The sequence below is a fragment of the Rutidosis leptorrhynchoides genome, chromosome 9, assembly GCF_046630445.1.
Source record: "Rutidosis leptorrhynchoides isolate AG116_Rl617_1_P2 chromosome 9, CSIRO_AGI_Rlap_v1, whole genome shotgun sequence".
NCBI classification, from domain to species: Eukaryota; Viridiplantae; Streptophyta; class Magnoliopsida; order Asterales; family Asteraceae; genus Rutidosis; species Rutidosis leptorrhynchoides.
The window spans coordinates 261592185-261613667 of NC_092341.1; the positions used below are offsets into that span (position 1 = coordinate 261592185).

The 21483-nt window shown below is 34.0% G+C and overlaps 2 protein-coding genes across 2 annotated transcripts; one reads left to right on the plus strand and one right to left on the minus strand.

Moving 5' to 3' along the window:
* The first annotated feature begins 1213 nt into the window (after window positions 1-1213).
* LOC139867567 (protein trichome birefringence-like 19) lies at window positions 1214-4759 on the plus strand. The gene is made up of 2 exons (XM_071855935.1): window positions 1214-1663; window positions 3965-4759. The coding sequence occupies exons 1-2, from the start codon at window positions 1214-1216 to the stop codon at window positions 4757-4759; spliced, it is 1245 nt and encodes a 414-aa protein (XP_071712036.1).
* Window positions 4760-7428: 2669 nt separating this feature from the next.
* Window positions 7429-13173, minus strand: LOC139867333 (uncharacterized). Its single transcript, XM_071855697.1, has 6 exons — window positions 12820-13173; window positions 12104-12226; window positions 11463-11636; window positions 11272-11353; window positions 7991-8055; window positions 7429-7905 (listed from the first exon to the last, which is right to left on the minus strand). The coding sequence occupies exons 1-6, from the start codon at window positions 13114-13116 to the stop codon at window positions 7609-7611; spliced, it is 1038 nt and encodes a 345-aa protein (XP_071711798.1). The 5' UTR covers window positions 13117-13173; the 3' UTR covers window positions 7429-7608.
* Between the last annotated feature and the right edge of the window lie 8310 nt (window positions 13174-21483).

A 21483-nucleotide genomic window follows, 5' to 3' on the forward strand; every position in this document is an offset into this window, starting at 1 on the left:
TTGTATCGATTAAACAAATTGTTGAAATTCTCAACGTGATACATTCTTGAAGGGTCGTATATTCTTCGTACTGATCAACGATGATTACAATATCGGGTAACCCCGTCATATATTTAATCCCGCCTAGATATGTTTGCAAATGAGATAATTGTCTTTTCAACATAGTCACATCTCTTTTCGGAAGACGGTGGAGTCCCCCTGTTTTTTGTTCGGTTCTCAAGTCTCTAAACTTATGAAGTCTCGTTTCTGTAGTGGACCAATTCGTTAACATACCACCAAGCCATTTTTTATTAACCTAATGACATCGAACCCTTATTGCAGCCCATGCTACTGAATCAGCTTCTTTATTTTTAGTGCCAACAATTAAGAATTGTTTTCCCTTACTTGCTGCATCAAAAACCAAATCATAAGCTTCTGATAAAAAACGAGCAGTTCTAGTAACATTTGTAACATGAATACCTTTACGTTTTGAAGAGATATAAGGTGCCGATTTAGGATTCCATTTCCTAGTACCATGGCCAAAATTAACTCCAGCTTCCATAATCTCTTCTAAATTAATGTTCCAATATCTTCTTGTCATTTCTCCCCACACTGCCTCCCCCTTAAAAAGCGCGAAGAGGTACCCTGAAATATAAAAATATTCCGATGGAACCTTCTCTTCTAACATAGATTGGCGTAGAGACACAGCCCAAGCCAATATTCTGTTCTATTTGTTATTTTTTTGCTTACTATTACCAAATTCAATGACTAGACTAACAAATTTAAAAGATAAAAGAAAGGGGTGAACCTGCTCTTAGGGATCATTAAATCTTAAAAAAAAGATGATTATTCTTGTCTATCATAGAAATTCTTTGAAAGGAAAGAATCAAATAATTTTTTGTGGTAGAACAAAATATCTTTCATTTCCTCGTAATAGATTCTTTTTTTTTTTTAGTTCAAAAACGATGTTGTTAGGAAGGGTGAAGTTTTAATGATTTGTACGTTTCTATAATATATGCATTTTAACGATAACTCTAGGAGTTGTCGTTCGCATTTTCTTATAGTTTAGTAATCAACTACTAACATCTACTAATATTATTTAAGATTTGTGATTATTTTATTTTGTATATCTAAATTCTGATCTTACTATACTTAAAATAAACAAAATAAAAACAACCCCCACCACCTTTGTTTTGGGACTTGTACCCTTCTCACTATCTCTCTGTTTCTCTCAATGAAGGTGACTGAGATTTCAAATGGGAAGAACAACAATCACCATCAAGGTACAACCCTTAAAAACACATCCAAAACCCTAATACTTGTATCCTCAATACTCATCATCTTAACAGTTGTACATCTTTATCTTCCTGTAAACAAGTATCCAATATTCACAAATGATAATAGTCATAAATGTGATGTGTTTTCTGGTGAATGGATCCCTAATCCGGATGCTCCATATTATAATAATAGGACATGTTGGGCGATCCATGAACATCAAAACTGTCAAAAATACGGACGACCCGACTCGGATTTCATGAAGTGGAGATGGAAACCCGATGGGTGTGATTTACCCATTTTCAACCCGTATGATTTTTTGGAGATTGTGAGGGATAAATCTTTGGCTTTTGTGGGTGATTCTGTGGGTAGAAATCAAATGCAATCCTTGATTTGCTTGTTATCCAGTGTAAGTTCTTCCACATTATTCATTTCCTTGTTAATATTATATTTTATTTATATATTTTATATTTTATTGTTATTTATTATTGCATTTATTATTTGATTTGATTTGATTATTTCCTCTACTATTATCTTACGTTCATAATATTTTATTTATCTTCAATATATTCGATAACATGATTTTGACTCACGATTATATGGAGACAAAATAGTGGGTCGGTATCGACTATTGAGTACGTCAATTTTTCAAAAATGATATTAAAATTAGTTATGATACATTGAATTAATATCAATAATTTTTTAATATTTGTTTGATAGAAAAAAATAAAGTAATAAATGGAAATTTCATTTAATCATGTTATATTTTGGAAGAAAAAAATATTAATAACGTGAATATTTGGTTGAGAAGGAGAAGGTAACATATTATCACACTTATGTTAAAGTTAATTGCTTGGATTTTAGGAAATTATCTTCTTGTTTAATTTATTTATATTTTAATTATTAGTAATATACTGTATATGATGATTCTCACACACACTTTTTTGATCCTCACACACCAATTGAGTATTATTAGAAGAGTAAAAGGTTAAAATAGGTGTGTGAGGATCAAAAAAGTGTGTGTGAGAATCATCCCCATATTTTTAGAGAAGAATGTTTCCTAGATAAAATAAATTTTATCGATGAAATGAGGAATTATATATAAAGAATCAATTACTTTAAACGGTCAATAAATAAAAAAGCTAACTCAAATAAAGTTGAATAAATGTATAAGACCTTGTTGTAGTAAACAACGGGTGCTATGGAGTTGTAGAGAAAAATTATGCTGGCGTGTCAGTGTTATGAAAATAAAAATATTGTAGTTAATGTTGTGTTTTGAAGTGTTGTTGATAATGTGAAAAAATATACGTAGTAATTGGTATCAGTAAATAAAGAAAAAAAAAAACTAATTAAAAAAATATCGGCCAATCAAAATTCATCACGATAGTTGTGATTGCGTGTGGTTCCCTCACAACTTGAAAACTTGGGACTTGCACAATGCCCCTTTGTGCGAGTTGTGGGAGCTGTGACTTGGCATGTAGACAACGATCACGTAGACAATGATGCTTGTTCCCGCACGGTCTAATTACATGGGCTATTTTGTGGTATGGTGGGCCAACCTCAATGAATTACATGTCTGAATAATAACTTGATTTGCGGAAGCATCCTTCATCCGGAAAACACCTAAATTTTTGTGAAGATTCAAAAGGTTGGTGTACCATCCGAAATTTATACTCCGTATTTTTTATCGTACAATTATTTGATACGGAGTACGTAATTTTATAAATTTATCAATTTTAATTGTGAATATATCATAGTATTACCTCAACAACACAAGAGAGAATCAAAATCGTATCATCCTTATGAGAAAACACAATATATCGTACTTAATTCATCACAACTATGTATAACGAGCTAGACAACAAAAATCTAACCCTAGAAGACAAGATGTAGTATAAATTTATGATTTGATTATCTCTTTTCTGGATATATAATCTATTTTATTGACAAATTAAAACTACAGAGAAATATCGGTAATATGTATGTATTGTCGTATTTTTCCATCTTGCTAGACTTTATAGATCTTAATTATATTTCATGATCTTTCATCAACTAAAAAAACTATAAAAAAAACTTTGAAATTAAGTCTCTCATCTATAATAAAGCCTTTAAATAGTAAGTCTTCATACTATAACTTTAGCAACAACTTGTGATATTCAATTTACATCTTTTACATCGAATAAAGCAAGTGATTAGTGGCTTTATACAACAACTACAAATTCAAAAGATACTATGAGATCAAGATTGGAGTGCGTTTGTAAATGTACTTCTAACAAAAGGAATTTACTAATGACAACAACCCTTAAAGACTCATTAAAATGCACCAAACTGTTAAGGTGCATCAAATTGTTTGTACTAATTGGTTATAATAATCCTAAACAAAATACTCCGTACAAGGATTATCTTCAAATTTCATCATTATACATAGTACATTATCGAGCCCCTAAAAAACATATTTCGGATGGTACACGTGTTTATAAGAGATTTGTTTAGTGTAGCCGATATTTTTAATTTCTGTTTTTATAACTTTAGTCTTGATTATATCCTAGTTTAAATGTATTTTCGCCTTGTTGGTGATGCCGCTTGCTTATGTTTGTTTAGTTTGGTTATGGCTCGTTTTGGAGTCTTTTGTATTCATTTACTATATTTTAGAAAATATAGGAAGATAAATCAAATAATCTTGTTTCTCTTTGACATTTTGAATTTTCAGGTTGAGTACCCTATAGATAAATCCAAGACAAAAGACGAGAACTTCAAACATTGGTACTATGTCTCTTACAACTTCACTCTCGCCACATTTTGGTCACCATTTTTGGTAAAATCAGAAGATGCTGGGTTTGATGGCCCAACCCACAACGGCCTCTTCAACGTATACCTAGACGAGTTCAACGAGAAATGGACCACCCAAATTGACGATTTCGATTATTTGAGCATCAACCTAGGTCATTGGTTTTGGCGGCCTATGATATATTACATCAATAGTCAGATCATTGGTTGTAGATTTTGTGGATTGGTGAACGTCACTCATTCCTCTATGACATTTGGATATAGACATTCGATAAGAACCGCATTCAATGCTATTAACAGCAGAGAAAACTTTAAAGGTATAACGATTTTACGAACTTTTGCACCCAATCATTTTGAGGGTGGTGAATGGAATACCGGTGGAAATTGTTTGAGAAAAAAGCCATATAAAAGAGATGAGATACCACTAAATGGTCTAAATTTGGAGTTGTATATGGCACAAATTGAGGAGTTTAGAAGGGGAGAAGAGATGGGAAAGAAAAGGGGTTTAAAGTATAGGCTTTTGGATATAACGAAAGCTACGTTACTAAGGCCAGATGGACACCCAAGTAGATATGGACATTTACCTAATGCAAATGTAACTTTGTATAATGATTGTGTTCATTGGTGTTTACCTGGGCCGATTGATACATGGAATGATTTCTTGCTTCATACGTTGAAGATGGAAAGTGTAAGATCAGTCCAAGAGAAATTACATTAAAGAGTTTAAGATGAACGAAATTGTTGTTGATTATACATTTTTTTGTTAGCTTACCTTGTTTATTTTTGTTATTTATATAGGTTTAAGGTCGCTTTACTTTTCATTTAATGATCTGTTTTTGTACAGCTCTTAATTCAAGAAGTAAAATTGTTATTTCTTTTATCACTTAATCTGAAATTTGCTCTCTGATATGGAATCAGACACTACTTCAGAATAAGAGAGAAAGACAAATGAAAAAAGAGTTAAATTCAGAATAAATAAAATAAACAAACCCTTAATGTCCCCTTAATGTCTGTTAGACCTTGTGAGAGTGAGAGTCAAGAACCAACGTTGACCAACTAGAACGTTGTGTCCTACTGTTCCCGTGATGAGTGTTTTGGAGTTTGACAAGAGACGTTTTATATTCCTATTTTTCAAACTTTCAAACGGTTCTCTTTATGTTTTTCATATTCAAAGAATCAAAGGCCAGTGAAGGCTCTTTTTTAAATCAATTTTTCTCTATATTATTTTTACACGTTTATAATAATCATGTCGCTAGGAAAGTAACAACAAATGCATGCAATAAAAATAAACACCACCAATGTTTGGTTACCAGTCACCATCTTTTGTTGGCTAGTCCTCTTCTTCCATGTCACTTTCTCTACATTATAACTACAATATCACTTTATTATTATGTATTTGTTTCCATGTTTCCATTATCAGCCATGATTGATAGCTCATATGTGAACAGTAAATATATGAGCTGGAATATGGCTAACATGTGAGATATATTCAACGAGGTTACTCACGTGCAGGGCCGGCCCTAGGGTAGGGCTACAGGGGCGAGCGCACCCGAGCATCACATTTGAAGGGGCATCAAATCCGAAGTTCTGAGTTTTTTTAAGTGGAGTTGTGTTTTTTTTTTTTTTTTTTTTTAAGTTCAGAGGATAAATTTCATGAAGGAAGAGAGAGGAAAAATGAAAAGTCAAAAGTTGGAAAAAGAAAAAATTGTAAACTTTTTTTTCTTTTGTCAGATGTGTTAATTTTATTAAAATCCAATATATCGTATAATATATATAACGTATTGTACAATCACGTATGGATTTTGAAATTCTAGTCTAGCAATAGAGGTGACATAATAATGTGAATTCATAAAATAAGTTTACTGATTTCTTAATATAATACTCCATAGTACTACTTGATTTTTATATTTTCTTTAATTTAATTATTTCTACAAGGAACAAAAGTCCTTTTTTAAAAGTCCTATTTTATTGGTGTGTCACAAACAAATTTTGGTATAGTATAAAAAATGAATCCTTTTAAGATGTCAATTTTTGAGAAAATGTTTAAAAATAAAAATGTAAAGTTGATTTTTTATTTTGAAAGTAGACAATTATTTTCAAACAAAAGAAAAATAGAATTATAAAAACATATTTCGGGATAGATCAAGTGATAATCTAATAATTTAGACACATGTTACATTAATTTGATATTTTTCTTTTATAATCTACGCATTAATTAAATCACGTATGAAAAAAAAAAAAAACACTATAAAAATTTTAACTAGTCATTTCTCTCTTCAAATTGTCACACTAAATTTATTTAAAAAAAATTAACGTGAAAATGAGTTATATAAGTTGATTAGCTTTCGAACACTTGTTTATAAATAAAGTAGGGGGCATTATTTGATCGATTCGCCCCGGGCAACAGAACACTCGGCACCGGCCCTGCTCACGTGCGTTTCAAATAATCAGGAGAAGAAAAAAAAAACTCCTAATAGACCAAACCTGTGTCTACAAGAGTAAATATATCCAACCTTTGTCTGCAAGAGTAAATCACAGATTGCATCTTGATGCTTTTCTCACCTGGTAAAAGAATAATAACTGGCACTTTTGCCATCTATAACATTAAAAAAGAAAAAAGAAAAAAAACCCATGCACTTTATGCATGTGACAAGTAATTATTGGTTAGCATGTATGTATGGAGTACTGTGTTAAACATTCATTTTGTAACGGACTGTCATCTTCTGCAAATCAGATTCTTTTGGATATCATGTCATTTTGTTTGTTCATTTTAAGTTCGTGTCTTGAACTCTTGATGGGGACTTTTACCTTTAGTATAATGAGCCAAAAAATGGGTATTAAATATTATTGAAGGGCAGCTTAAGTACTCATAGTATCTGTCAATGTGGTGTATGGGTTAGGTATATTTATGTGAGCAACACGATGATCCAACTTATCGAATGCAGCTGCAATGTAATTCATTTTTGAAACTATCCAGCCGGTGTTCGCAAACATGTAATTTATTAATTACAAGCTACTGGTATTTAGTAAATACGATTGATGGACTACATCTTATGTCTGTAATCCGCATAGACGTTTGCAACTAATTGGAGTAGAGTACTATATATTGGTTAGTGATGGTGAGTGAGGTCTTTAATGTGATATATAGTTGTCAAAACAAAATTAGGACTCATATACACTTACACAGGTCTTATGCGTGATCAAGGTGTTACAAGAAACATGCCTGAACACAAGTAGGAACCACAAATATCCAAAATACAAATTTCAGATATTAATCCTACTATTACTTAAATATAGCTTGGGTGCAGATGGAGTCTCGCATTTAACCAGAGCAATCTAATTTTATGACTGTATCTCGTGTAGCACTATAATCTAAACCCAACTATTACAACAAACACTGTTCATGAAGCAAGAAAAACAGAAGGAAATGTAACGGAACACAAATATTTGGTTAAAAATTAAGGGAACACCAGTCTCATCCTGAATGGCGTAATAAGATAATGAAACCTCAAAACAAGATATGTGAACATATTTACATTGGTATTTGTATATGCATAATGGGAATCTTCAAAATGAAATCTTGATAAATACCAATATATGCAGAATAAGAATATAAAGCACAAAAGCAGACCTGAGAAGCATTTGTCTCTGCAGGGCGTCTGTGCGTACAATTGTGGGCTTGTAGCGAGGATCGACAATGTAATCAGGCGAAAGGTGTCCTTTATCAGAGTTGCTTCTTCCAAACCTATTTCTGGTAGCATTTGAGTCCGCAGTGCTGTTTTCAACTTTCCTCCATAGTCCATTTAGCCTATCTAGTTCCATTTCCTTTGAACGAATTTCACCCATCAGACCTGCTGCTTGATCCTAGCATCAAATCGAACAGAAAATTACTAACAATTTTATCGATAATTACAAGGGAAAAAACACACATGTCATACGTGTGTGATACCTGCTTTGCAGCTAATTGCTCCATTAGGCTGTGAAGCTGTTTATCCAACATCATCTCCCGCTGAGCTGCAAAAATATCATGAATTATATTCACACAATCTAGTAAATCGTCATGTCTTATTTCTCATTATAAACACATGAACATATATACTACTAACAACCATGATAGCTTCCTATTTGTGTTAGGTTGATTATAATTTATTAATGTGAGGTTGCTTGTGACAATTAAATTATATATTTGAGTGAAACAATGAGCCCACAACAAAGGAGTTAAAATTCGAGATTTGACATCAGTGCATAACAAAAAGACAACACATGAGGATCGTTACTATAAAATTTAAATTAGTTCCAGTAATCCCGAATGACTGGAGGTCTCTTAATGCCAAACAATCTTAAAAGGAATAAAAACTTATTTTAAGAACTATCTTCTGAAAACCAAGTGCGCACGGTTGTGACAAAAAAAAAAAAAAAAAAAAAAAAAAACAAACAAACAAACAAGAAATAGGTAATGAAAAGAAGAGAGGTGATGAGAAAATCAACAATGCCACAGTCAACCATGGGCATATAAAATGGTCAACTTTTTTGCGTTCGGCTAGTTTTTCAAAAATGAACAAATTTTCTCATGGCATTCATGGGTTGCAAGGGTAATCTTGAAAAGAAAATGATGGATTTAGGGGGTGAGTGAATAACGCGTTGTCAGTAGGGATAAATAGTTAACTCGTAAGTAAACACATAGATACGCTGCGATATAAGCCCTCCAGTAGTTGGATGCTGTAGCCTAATTCGTATACATATGTTTGAAAAACTAGCTATAGTTGTATCTGAGAAAGTAAAATGAGAAAAAAAAAAAAAAAAAAAAAAGGACAAAAATAGAAAAACTATATGACAAAGATAGTTAACAATTACAATTCATTATATAAATACATGAATTAATTGTAAGATAATAAGATTATTTTTTCATATATATAAAGCATTAAAAAGATCATAATCTTTTTCAAGATTAGGATTATATTTTTTCTTAATTGTCTAAAATTGTGTTTACTAGTAGAATTTGACACAATGTAAATGTATACAAGTTTGTATTTTAATGTTTTTAAGGGTTATAATAAATTAACTTAGTAAATGCATCCTTACTTAGACCTTATAAAATAAACTTTCTAGTAGTACCTAGTTTTCAATATAGGTATATCGTGATTATCGCTTTTTTTGTCAATGCATGATTTGCAAATAAAACAAACAAATATAAGTAAATTTAGTACATAACTACACGTGTCTGCCTGCGATGACTATTTACAGGTGGCATGACGATAAAGTTTTTGTTTGGTTTGAAGGGCACTATTGTAATTTTGACAACTAAAATCTCTTCAGAAAATTGAATGCTTCATCAACTAGCATTTGAAAATCAGGCTTAATGTGAAAAAAAAAGCTCCCACTCATACAACCAAACAGAGCTAAATTATTTTTTATGTTATTTTTTAAGATAGCTTAAAGCTTGTAAAAGCTCGTCGCCAAACAAACTTTAATTTCTTTCGCATGGAGCTTTTACTAGCTCTTAAGAGCTGCAAGAATTCTTATTTGAAAACTAAGCTCCATCTCTAAAAAAGATTATAAAAATGTGTGGGTACACATACTTAAAGCTTTACCTTGATCAAACAGCTCCTAATTTAAACACTTTGAAGAAAATCATTCAAAATCCTAGAAGCCTTTCAAATCCAATTATTACAATGTTGTTCTTAGTAAAAATCACATTTTGAGTCAAGAATGTGATTGTTGTTAACTCATTGTTATTAGCTTCCCAGATTGTATACGTTACAGACAAACAAAATATATGGATATTCCCTTCTTCCTTTCCAGTAACAAACATATGTATATGTATTATACTGAAAAGTATTTAGAGAATAATATGTTATAAACTAAATTTACTTATAAAATAAAATTTAGTTTGACAAATATATTTGACATTACATTTATAATCTTGTCCTTTTTTCATTTTACACTTCACTGTTAAAGAAGATACACTAATTTATCACACATATTTACACAAATAAGGTTACAGTGTGCAGCTTCAAATTAGAGTGTCGGCTTGCAGCTACAACTATTTTGCCAAACATACCCTAGGCTCAAGTAAGTGGGGATTACGTCTATCATTGTCAATATATTTAAAGGTTCTGCCATACAATTCATAGAATATGGTCTCACAATTAACAGTCTTTTCTTGAGTAGAACTCGAGTTAGTTTAGCATACTTAGTGTATCATTTGATAGTGATTAAAATTAAAATGCTTGTTGATAGACTTCTCCTTGTATGTTTACGTAACTTTAGTATCTTGAATGTTTAGTAAGAGACGTCTATCATGACTCAGATTACAGTCTCTATTAGTGTTTTTTGAGAGGTGCTCGTGAAAATGAACTAAGGACAAGGGGTCCAAAACAGCCTAATACATAACAAACGAGAATGCCCTCTAGATCTTTACGATTCTACGTTATATTTGCTTTATATATTTTGTAAATTGTGATACCGTACTTAAATTTACATCAGTGAGAAAGCGACAAGAATCACAAAAGCTTACAAACAGCTATACAATCCCGTCTAGGTTTTCAGATACAGAAATCGTTCAAATTATTGTTCAATGTATCCATATCATCATCTAATATGAACCTTAGTACATTAGTTGTTTATTGTTCCAATACCTTGAGCTAAGGAATATTACAAACTATAGTCCTAATCCAGTATATGCAAAAGAGACTAGAAGCCAAAGCAACATTATTAATAATAAAGATATTGAATGTTTATGCATAATTTGGAGCCTAAAGTAAATTTCAAGCAGGATTTAAAACCCAAGGAAATTTGATTTTACCATTTTCATGGCATCTCAATTTTGTTAATTTAATTTATTTTTTTAAAAAAAATTTCCTACTTATTGGCCGGAGGTCCACTCGGAAGCAATCTCTCTATCCTTCGAATAAAGAGAGGGATGACTTTCTCTACTTTTGAGAGTGTTTTCACTATGGGCGGAGAAATGACTTGTCTTTATTCTCGGATAGGGGAAGGATTGTCTACATCTCACCTCCCCCATACACCACTTATGTGGTATTGGGTTTTGTTGTTGTTGTAGGCATAATTTGATTAATCTTAATTTGGAGGTTCACTAATGTATACATATGCTATGAATAGTTTCCACTTACTGATTTTGATTATTGTTATTGTTCTTGACAGACTTGCATAAGGCATAAACATACAGAAGAGCAAAGATAATACATAGAAAATTTGTATGCAAAATACCTGGAGTCGGCTGCTTAAGCAAATCTTCTTGAACTTTAGACCACTGTCTCTCTAAGTTTTGAACAATCTCTTCCATAGAAGCCTGCAGTAACCATGAAGTTCGCAATATTTACATGAAATCAAAAATGAAGTGACCAAAGATAAAGGTCATTGAAATAAGAGACGCTTGAGTAGAAATAATGTAAGCATACCAGCTCCTTTTTCTTGATCTCCAAGCTCTCCTTCAAAGATGAAACTTGGGCTGACGAATGTTCGGTCGAATCAGCTTTTGATTTAGATGAAAAATCAGCTGCATCTCCAGATTCGTTGGCATCTGATACAGACTGTTCACTTTCCATCTCAGCTCTTGGAGTTGCATCCATTTCCTGCAAAGAAAAATGCATATATGCGCATTTCCAACCATTAACTATTAAGAATTAAGATTATCATGCTTTGAATAAGGTCAACTAAGGATCTTATGTGGAGGCAGAATAAACAAAGAATAAGATCACTAAAAGCAGCTTCATGATGAAGACAACCCCACACTATCCTTTCATTTCTCACGGCATGCTCGTAATCTTTGTCTAGGAACAAGTAATAGCATACACGCATTACTTCTAATAACGCGGGCAACTAAGCAATCATTATCTTCCTCTTCTTAAACTAATTTGTATTTGTATTTGAATGGAACACCAATCGCCCACAACAACTCTCCCCTTTATTAGAAAACAATTTGCCATTAACATAGCTTAAACTACAGTATTAAAAAAACTTCCGTCCACTTTACATCCATTGTAAAGTTATATACATATACAAACGGAGAAATAAAAATCATAATAAATCAAGCTCTTACCTCTAGCCTAACGCGAAGTTGATCAGCTTCTCGCAACTTCTCTTGTATCTTACCCTCACATTCTGATATAGCCTTCTCAAATGCAGCATTTTCTTCGTGCAATGTAACTTCTCTCAGTTGTGCCTGCCATGACATGTCATCCATAATCGTCACACTTAAGCTTTCAAGTGTTTATTATGCCCAACATATATGCAGATCTAAGCTATCTTCACTTCATCATACAATAAACTCAAACTAAATCGATAAACCACTTAAAATGTACGTATTTCAAAATATGAAATCTGCTACTAACACATTTGGTCTAATTAAGTATCACGAGTATTCGAGCAATATTAAATTAGTCAAATCAACGGTCTACTTTACGAAATAGATTATAGAATTCGGTATCTGCTACTAAAATATCTAAGCAGTTTTTAGTCAGTAGTCACCAAATCGTAGATCTTCATTCTATGAATGAATGTAATTATTGTAGATGGTAATACAGTTATATGATCATCTCAAACATATAGTCACATTATCACAGTCTAATAGTTATAGTTATACAGTAGTTATTATATAATAATATAATAATATGACAGTGATGCTACTTCAGATCAAATTCAAGGTAGATTCACTCAAACTCCAACTCTAAATGTAACAAATTAAGCATAAATTCACAACTAAGCAACTGCATCAACAAATCAAATTATGAAATCAACATATGATCATTAACTTACCTGTTCTTTAGTAGAAGAATGAGAGTTTAATTGAAGAGCTAGGGCAGCATTAGAAGCAACCGAATGTGCGTGTAGATCAGGAAGCCGTTGCGAGATATCAGGCGGTGGTATTCGCTGACGTAAGTCTTGTACGGACCGTTTCAACGACGCTACTTTGATGTTTAACTCGCGAGCGTATTTTTGTTGATCAGGATTAAATATTAACGGAATTAAATCGGAGTCATCTTCATCATCATCGCTGGTTGAACCGCCACCTGTTCGTACTACATCTGCCGCCCATGCTAGTAGACCTGACATATTTGATTGATGAAATTTTGATGGTGATTTGGTAGTAGATTTTTGGATCGTCGGCAGTTGAAGCTGGAAGTGAACGAAACGGAGCTAGAATCGGGTTGTGGTTTGTGTTTAAGTTTAACGGGTCGGGTTCGATTCGATAGCTTGATTTACCCGGCCCGTAGCAATGGTTGTGGACTTGTAGTATGGTTGAAATACCCATATCCGATAATTCAATATTTTTAGACCCACCATCATCAGTCTAGTCGGTATTGATGGCCCATAGAGGGTGTTAGGTATTATGTTCATGGAACGTTACCTGTAATCACTAATAGTAGCTAAGAAGTTGTCAAGATTCTGGTAGTGCGGGTTACTCAATGTGTGATGAAGGTATGATGATTTTGAGAATATTTTTAAGTATATGAATATGTGTTTCTTTTAGTATGTGAGGATCCTAATTATAATTGGGTTTGATGTTTTATTTATAGCCGAAAACATGTGTCCTGTAGTGCCACGTAATTGGAAAAATGGAACATGCTTTTCCCACATCGTACTATTTGATCGGTTAAAGCTGGAAAAGTATAAGTTGTCCTAACGCAACCTGACAGTTGTCTCCGAAGCCGTCATGCAGACTGCAATGCTTTATGTTGGTCGTACATTGTTGCTCGAGGTATCTTTTATAGGTTTAACACCATACTCACAATTTGTACGTTGTATTCGTTGGTTTGGCTTTTTGGCGACCGCAGTTTAGCGCTGATAATGCTAGTCATGTTAGCGCATTCGCTTAGATGCACACATCCTGCTTGTGGCATATTACGTGGGGTGGGAAATTTATGCTTTTTGCTTAGTATTCCATAGATGATGTCTTGTTAGGCATGTGCAAGTCACATGTGATGCGTGTATATAAAATTATGAAGTATGCGAGTATGCGAATTATTAAGTCCCTCAGTTCGATGTTCGATATAAGGTCCAAGCATTTCACGTGGTGTCGAACTCAAATGTAGCGTAACTTCTTGTCTTTATTAAATGTGAAGTGATAGTTACTTCTGACGTAGTCATTATGACGACATGTAGCTATCATTTCAATTGTTACCTCATTAAATATCTTTTCCATCCGCCTCGCGTTATTTGACACGTGTATGGTATGGATGACAGCGAGTTTCTCTTTCTTCCTTTATTACTTTCCTATAAATTTCTTTTCCTTTTTACATAATACGAGTCGGGTTTGTGGGTCTTGAGCCGGATTTGTTTGGGCCTTTGGGCCACTGCTGAGAGCTCCAACGTATACATCAGTTGAGTAGTTTACTACTCCTTACTAATTTAAGATGGTTAGACTAGAATAATCTATTCAAATGGTTACCCTAATCTATTCAAATTAAAGTAATCAATCTTATTAAGTTACATACTACATATGATAGTATAAAAATATAATCATTTAAACATGACTTGGACGTCTTGATATCTACATAAAAAGTTTCAAATGTGAACCTCCATTTCACCACTTTCAAAATGTTCATAAAAGGGTCAAAAATATTAGTGTACATGATAACCTGATTAGACTACATACATTTGAGTAAATATAATCACCTTCTTCAACATTCGCTCAGTTTATCGCACATCTTGATGCTTGGTGGGTTTATTCCATTCATTTGAGTTTACAAACATCCCTCGATATGTTTTGTCTTTAGAGTTTCAACCTCTTAAGATATCGGGCGGAGTTCGATGCCTTCATAAAGGTTCTTATTTGTCTGAGTGTTTTAGAGGTTTGGATTGCGATCAATTCAATGTCTTTGGAGCGGAGTTTGTTGCCCCTTTTGTGTGTAGATGTTTGGCGTGTTTGACGTGAGCTCTTTGTTAGAGTTACTTTCTTAATTTATTAGATTGTTACGAGTTCACACTGTAACACCCTAGTTATGGGCCTAGATAAAATAAGTATATTGTGTTATTTTATTATTTTAATTTAAATATGATATTTAAATTATGAGTAATTTATATGATTTAATTATAAGGAGTGAAATAATAAATTATGAGTTGATAATTTATTATGTGAGCGTATGAATGCGCTTGTGACGATGGTCACAGAAAATATCTGTTTTCGTGATTTGGACTTCGTTAGGACTGCCTAATGAGGTGCCTTGTGTTCCACATAACAGATAAAATACCCGTGTTTATTATCAAATGGTAACTAATCTCTTTATAGATACACGTGGATGTTTATAGATACACGTGGATGCTTGTAGTTCCATTTTATTTGTTGTTAACACAAAAATCAACCAGGGACCATCGCCTAAATTTACTCTTATTTCTTTATCATATATTAGTTTCAATTTTAGAATTAAGCATACACATATACGCTACACAGACGCACCCTTAGATCGTAACTTTAAAATTATGGAATATTGAAAAATTGTATAAGCCTTTGGGGTGCTAATTGCTCTCGTGAACCATAGTCAAAAACAAGGTAAGACGTACTTAATTTATAATTGGTGATTTAAAGTTAATTTATAATTGGTGATTTATAGTGATTAGTTGATAGTTGATGAGGTTTGCTTGTAGATTACATATGAAACTAAAATAATTGTTCGAATCTAGTCGCATGTGGCTTGTTTGTTAAAAGTGTTGGTACATATTTAGCATATGAAATCGAAACTGGAACTAGATGAAATAGATTTGACCCCTTGTGCTATAGTATAAATTGTTATAAGTTGTATACGTTTTTAAGGGTTATGATATAGGAGTAAAGCTTGGATCTTGCTATCTGATACTTGTATGATGAAACTACTAGTTGTTATAGCTTGATGATATATACGTGTGTGTGTGTGTGTGTGTATATATATATATATATATATATATATATATATATATATATATATATATATATATATATATCATATTATATTGTTAGTAATTGAGATACAATTTACTGACTTGTGAGTATTGTTCTCAGGTGATAAACGAAAAGGTGAAGGCTCGGTGATATAAGACAACTGAGTGCTTGTGCTTTCAGGTGAGTGAGACTATCTTTATGGATGTGATTATACAGTGACAAGTATAGTGATCTGTGCCATGCTTATGACTAGACTTTTTATGAGTCTGTGACTAGTGTAGTGACTATATGTGATTATGTGCGCACCAGTGAACGTCGATGGTGAATTCCGACGTAAGAGGTCAATGCTATTTACCTTGTGTATTTAGGGTAATAGTATTGGGTCCAAGTGTTACTGATTAGTGGTATAGTATGAATGACGAGTGCGTCACGTCTGGAAGACTATACCAGTGACTCAGTAGAGTGGACTAACGGTATATTCGAGCTTGATCAGCTATGGGTTGCCGGTCATCTTGTGTATGACTTTAAGTGATTAGTGACCAGTGCCTCTAAGTTGTGCTTGATGCTTGTAGTGATGTCCACCTAGATATTGTCATTCACTTAGCGTTATCCTTATTCCCCCACAGTGTTTTGCCCTGCAGGTGTGTATTAGCAGCTTTTGGTGGGTATTGCCGGGCAAATGAAGATGTTTGACACAGTGTGACTCTGATGTTTTATGTAAACAACTTTATAACATGATCTGTAATTAAATAACACCAATGATTTTGTGGAATATGACTATATGTGTAATTAATAGTTAATAATTGACTTCCGTTGTGTATTTAAAAAAATAAAATCTAGGGTGTTATCTATAGTTTCTATTAAAATCCTATAATGATGATGTCATTATTAGGCTATTTCCTTTGTTAAGAAAAAATTAAAAATAAAAAGAAAAAAATCTAAGTCATCTTGATGATGTCATTAATATTAATTAAATATTTTATTATTTATTTAGGGTTTTTATCATATATGCCCTTCTTAACTTTAATAATAACATATTTACCCACTTAAATATGATTATATCATATGAGCCCATTTTAAACATATAAACTCATCATATTTACTCATTTATTCAATCTTAATGTGATACGTCTTTATGCCCTAATTTTTTTAGCGGTAATTATTCATGTTTGCTTGTAGTCGGACGAAGGAAGTATTATTATTATATTATTATTATTATTATTATTATTATTATTATTATTATTATTATTATTATAATTATTATTATTATTATTATTATTATTATTATTATTCAAATATAGGTTTTCTTTACAGGATTAATTACGTTACATATGTATGCAAAATACATGTCTCAATAAAATGTTGTAATGTAAATTTTATGATAAGAAAAATAATAATTGTGATCAAAATTGAAAGTAAGTGGTGGGAGAATAAATGTAGTTCGTTTATTCTGACTAAGTTAAGTATATCAGTATGTTTGTAAAAACAATAATAAGTTTCTTAGTCGGAATATGTGGTTCTACGGGTCATTAAACTAAATGACTTTACATTTACGTTCACTTAATACATAAAACACATCGTTAAACTGTTTCATTTAAACAAACCCGTGATTCCACGGGTCATTTCACTAGTACACACTATATATACAACTCGGTGATTTACTTTGACGCGGGCTTTTTGTAATATTGTCACAAGTTCTATGTTAGAAGATGTGTGTTTTTTAGTTATCAGTTGTTTATAGATACTTGTTGAACTTTTGTTGGAGTGCTGTTAGGATTTAGTTCAGTAGAGTTGTTTAAATAGATCGTAATATTTTTTTAGTAAATGCGCAACTTTTTGTTGAAAAGGAAATAATATATTAAATAGAGATCTTCATCAAAAGAATGATGACTCGAAATTACAAGTACATAGAGGAAACAACGTATTACAAGCCAAAACGCTAACCACAAATTTAAAAAACGAACATAGAATAAAATTAAGCCTTGTAAACGTGAACCAAGAATTGCTATCCAAAGCAAAGCAAAGAAAGAAAACTTGAATATAATTTGAAATTAGTTGTCCAAAAGAAAATCTTCATCTTAAAATATCGACTGATGTTGGACAAACACAAGAAATGTTGATCAAAGATCATCTACAATCTAATCCAATGGTCGTTACGAATACATTGTTTAAAAGTAATAAAGTTTGAATGCAAAATAAACGTTTCATGCGAAGACATCTCTAATAAGCACAGCGGGAGTCTACAAAGCATGACAACTACAGCGGAAGCAATCAAACCTTAAGCACCTGAGAAAAACATGCTTAAAAACGTCAACACAAAGGTTGGTGAGCTATAGTTTAAGTATAACAGTAATGTAAGGTAGACCACGAGATTTCAGTGTTTCAAAACAGTATGAAAAGTATATGTATAACTATGTGGTGCCCCGTACAAAACCATCGTGTACGAATCATCAACAACAGGATCATTACAAGGTTAAGTACTATATGCTGTAATAAAAGAAGCTGCATTCACGATAAAAAGGTGACGTCATAACCGACATCAAATGTTTTACACCAATAGTATGCTTCTACGAATAGCGAGCATGAATAAATGTATGTGACCCTTAGGTCGTTACAAAATATAGTTTCAAAAGTATAAAAGTTTGAATGCAAAATAAACAGTTCATGCGGTGATAACACTAGAGCAGCGGGTGTCTACGGCAAGACTAGCACGACAGCGGAAGCAAATAACCTTAAGCACCTGAGAAAAACATGCTTAAAAATGTCAACACAAATATTGGTGAGCTATAGTTTAAGTATAACAGTATGTAAGGTAGGCCACGAGATTTCAGTGCTACAAGTGAAACATAAAACTACAATTAGATTACATAATGAAATCTAAATACAAAAGCTCTACGGTGAAGGTGGGTGAAGGATGTCCATAACATGGGCCATCTGGTCCTCTAGCTCAGCAACTCGAGCTCGGAGGGTCTCCACCTCCCTTGTCAATTCCTCGATAGTGGGAGATGGTGGGGCAGGTGGTGCTGGGGGTGCCGGGGGTGCAGACATTACATAACGGGGTGCAGATGTTCCGACTCCAGAAATAGTCAGTACGTAAGGGTGCCTTACGCACTTGTGGGTAGGCAGGGTACGGCACAAGCCGCTTACGAGCAGTAACCCTACGATGTCGACCAAACGCGTCAGTGAAGGCTCATCCTCCGTTGATCCCCGGAATGATGGTACCGTCGAAGCGATACCGCTTCTTCGGCGGGGTGGAGGGTGGCTGAATAGGTATATCAGCAGGGTCCTCATCATCACTGGAGTCATCTGAGGAGGTGTCGTCGGTTGAAGCATCAGTGGATGACGGGTTGTCCGAATCATGTGGTGGCTGTACGGGTGACTGAACTGGCCGTCCTTGAGCGGCCATCATCTGTTGGTAACGAGCGGGTCCGATCGGAATGAGACATCCATCAGGGGCGCGTCGGCACCAATGGCGATACCGGTTACGGAAAGGACCTTCCCCGAACTCCGCGAGAATCACAATCTCGCCGGAGTGGGGCTGTGATCCTGAAGGTCCGGGGGCAGATGGAGCTGGAATCTCCGAAGGGTCCTGGGCTCCGCTAGAAGTATCCACTGGGGCAGGTGCCTGGCTGCTAGTCCCGGAAGATGAAGCGCCGGGGTCACTCATGGGTAGCGGGATCGGTGTGTCGGCAGCAGCAGCAGGTGGGGTGACTGACGAGTCTGAACTGCCCAAAACGATAGCAGGTGGAATATCCGACATCTGAACAAGGAAAAATAAATTTTTCCATGTCAGTAAGTCATAAAGCAAGCATGTATTAGGCCAACAGTTTAAATCATGTATAACAATAAGTAACATGGTAATAATAACGAATCGTACAGAGGTAGCATGCAATTGAAAGCAAGTAATATCATACAGTAGTGAAATTATGTAGTAGCATATGGCATATAGCAGTAAAAGTAAGCAGCAGCATGCAGTAAGTCAGCGAAAACAAGTAAACTAGCAAGTTGTAGATTAGTCCTATTAGTGAATCCTAATCGGGTCGGTCTTAGATTCACTAATGCAATCTAATTCCCTACAACCAATGCTCTGATACCAAATGTGGTGCCCCGTACAAAACCATCGTGTAGGTTAAGTACTATATGCTGTAATAAAAGAAGTTGCATTCACGATAAAAAGGTGACGTCATAACCGACATCAAATGTTTTACACCAACAGTATGCTTCTACGAATAGCGAGCATGAATAAATGTATGTGACCCTTAGGTCATTACAAAACATAGTTTCAAAAGTATAAAAGTTTGAATGCAAGATAAACAGTTCATGCGGTGATAACACTAGAGCAGCGGGTGTCTACGGCAAGACTAGCACGACAGCGGAAGCAAATAACCTTAAGCACCTGAGAAAAACATGCTTAAAAATGTCAACACAAAGGTTGGTGAGCTATAGTTTAAGTATAACAGTATGTAAGGTAGGCCACGAGATTTCAGTGCTACAAAGAGCGTTTCAAAACAGTATGATAAAGTATATGTTAACCGTGGGCACTTGGTAACTAACTTAACGTTTATACCCCCTGAAAGTACACTTGGTAAGTGCGTATGTCTACGAAGTATTAAACACTCGTTAAATGCTAGCGCTACTAGCCCGAGTGGGGATGTCAAACCCTATGGATCCATATCTAAGATTCGCGTTCACGGTTCAAAAACCAATGATTAAACGTTACCGAGCTAAAGGGAATGTTTATGCCGTTGTATAACCCACACATATATAAGTTTAAGTACTCGTGCCTAGTATGTAAAACGTAAAATCCGCATGTACTCTCAGTTCTCAAAATAAGTTATAGTAAAAAGGGAATGCTGTAACTCACAATGATAAAGTAGCGGTAAAGTATGACTCGGAAAGTAAGCAAGTAATGAAGGTTGTCCAAATGGGTCCTCAACCTAAGTCAAATAGTACTAAGTCAGTAAATCGTCCGAATAAGTTTAAAAGTATGTAAATAAGGTCTTAAAGGTCATCATCATTCATCATCAAACAAAAGGTGTAAAGTAGGTTTCGTTTATGAAAGTAGTTTAAAACAAAGGCTGAGTTCGGTCAGTCACCACGGCCTCTACACCTACTGAAATAAGGTGAGACCAGTGGCCATGGCTCCGTCTATGAGTCCTTTAAATGTGGTAAAAATTACAGAAGCAAACTCGTCTTTGTTTGACCGTGGCGACGGTCTAAGTGCGAGTAGGTCAGAATTTTCAGCACAACGTTAAATGGACATAGTGACGATCGGAGGGCCACAAATCCTAAACCTTAACTCGGATTAAGACGAGTCCTATATGAAAAGTTACCTACTCGAACAGTGCTATCTTAAAATCATAATTACAGTATCCCAAGTCGTACGGGTCAGACACAGAAACAGTAGAACAGTAGGGTCAGTAGGTTCCGGTGGTTCTTGGTGCTCGATGCTTATCATGGTTCTCATCCTTGATGCATATAGCTTCAAGTGTACAACTCGTTGATGTGTTTGCATCATTTTCACTAAGGTTTGACCATCATAACCCAAGTGTAAGTCTAAGACA

What these genes read in the sequence shown, in the direction of transcription:
- LOC139867333 (XM_071855697.1), bottom strand. Translation starts at nt 13,116, where the DNA reads ATGTCAGGTCTACTAGCATGGGCGGCAGATGTAGTACGAACAGGTGGC. An exon ending in ATTCTTCTACTAAAGAACAG is followed by an intron (nt 12,227 to 12,819) that starts GTAAGTTAATGA and finishes ATGTCATGGCAG; the next exon opens with GCACAACTGAGAGAAGTTAC. An exon ending in GCTTAAGCAGCCGACTCCAG is followed by an intron (nt 8,056 to 11,271) that starts GTATTTTGCATA and finishes ATATTTTTGCAG; the next exon opens with CTCAGCGGGAGATGATGTTG.
- LOC139867567 (XM_071855935.1), top strand. Translation starts at nt 1,214, where the DNA reads ATGAAGGTGACTGAGATTTCAAATGGGAAGAACAACAATCACCATCAA. An exon ending in TGATTTGCTTGTTATCCAGT is followed by an intron (nt 1,664 to 3,964) that starts GTAAGTTCTTCC and finishes TTGAATTTTCAG; the next exon opens with GTTGAGTACCCTATAGATAA.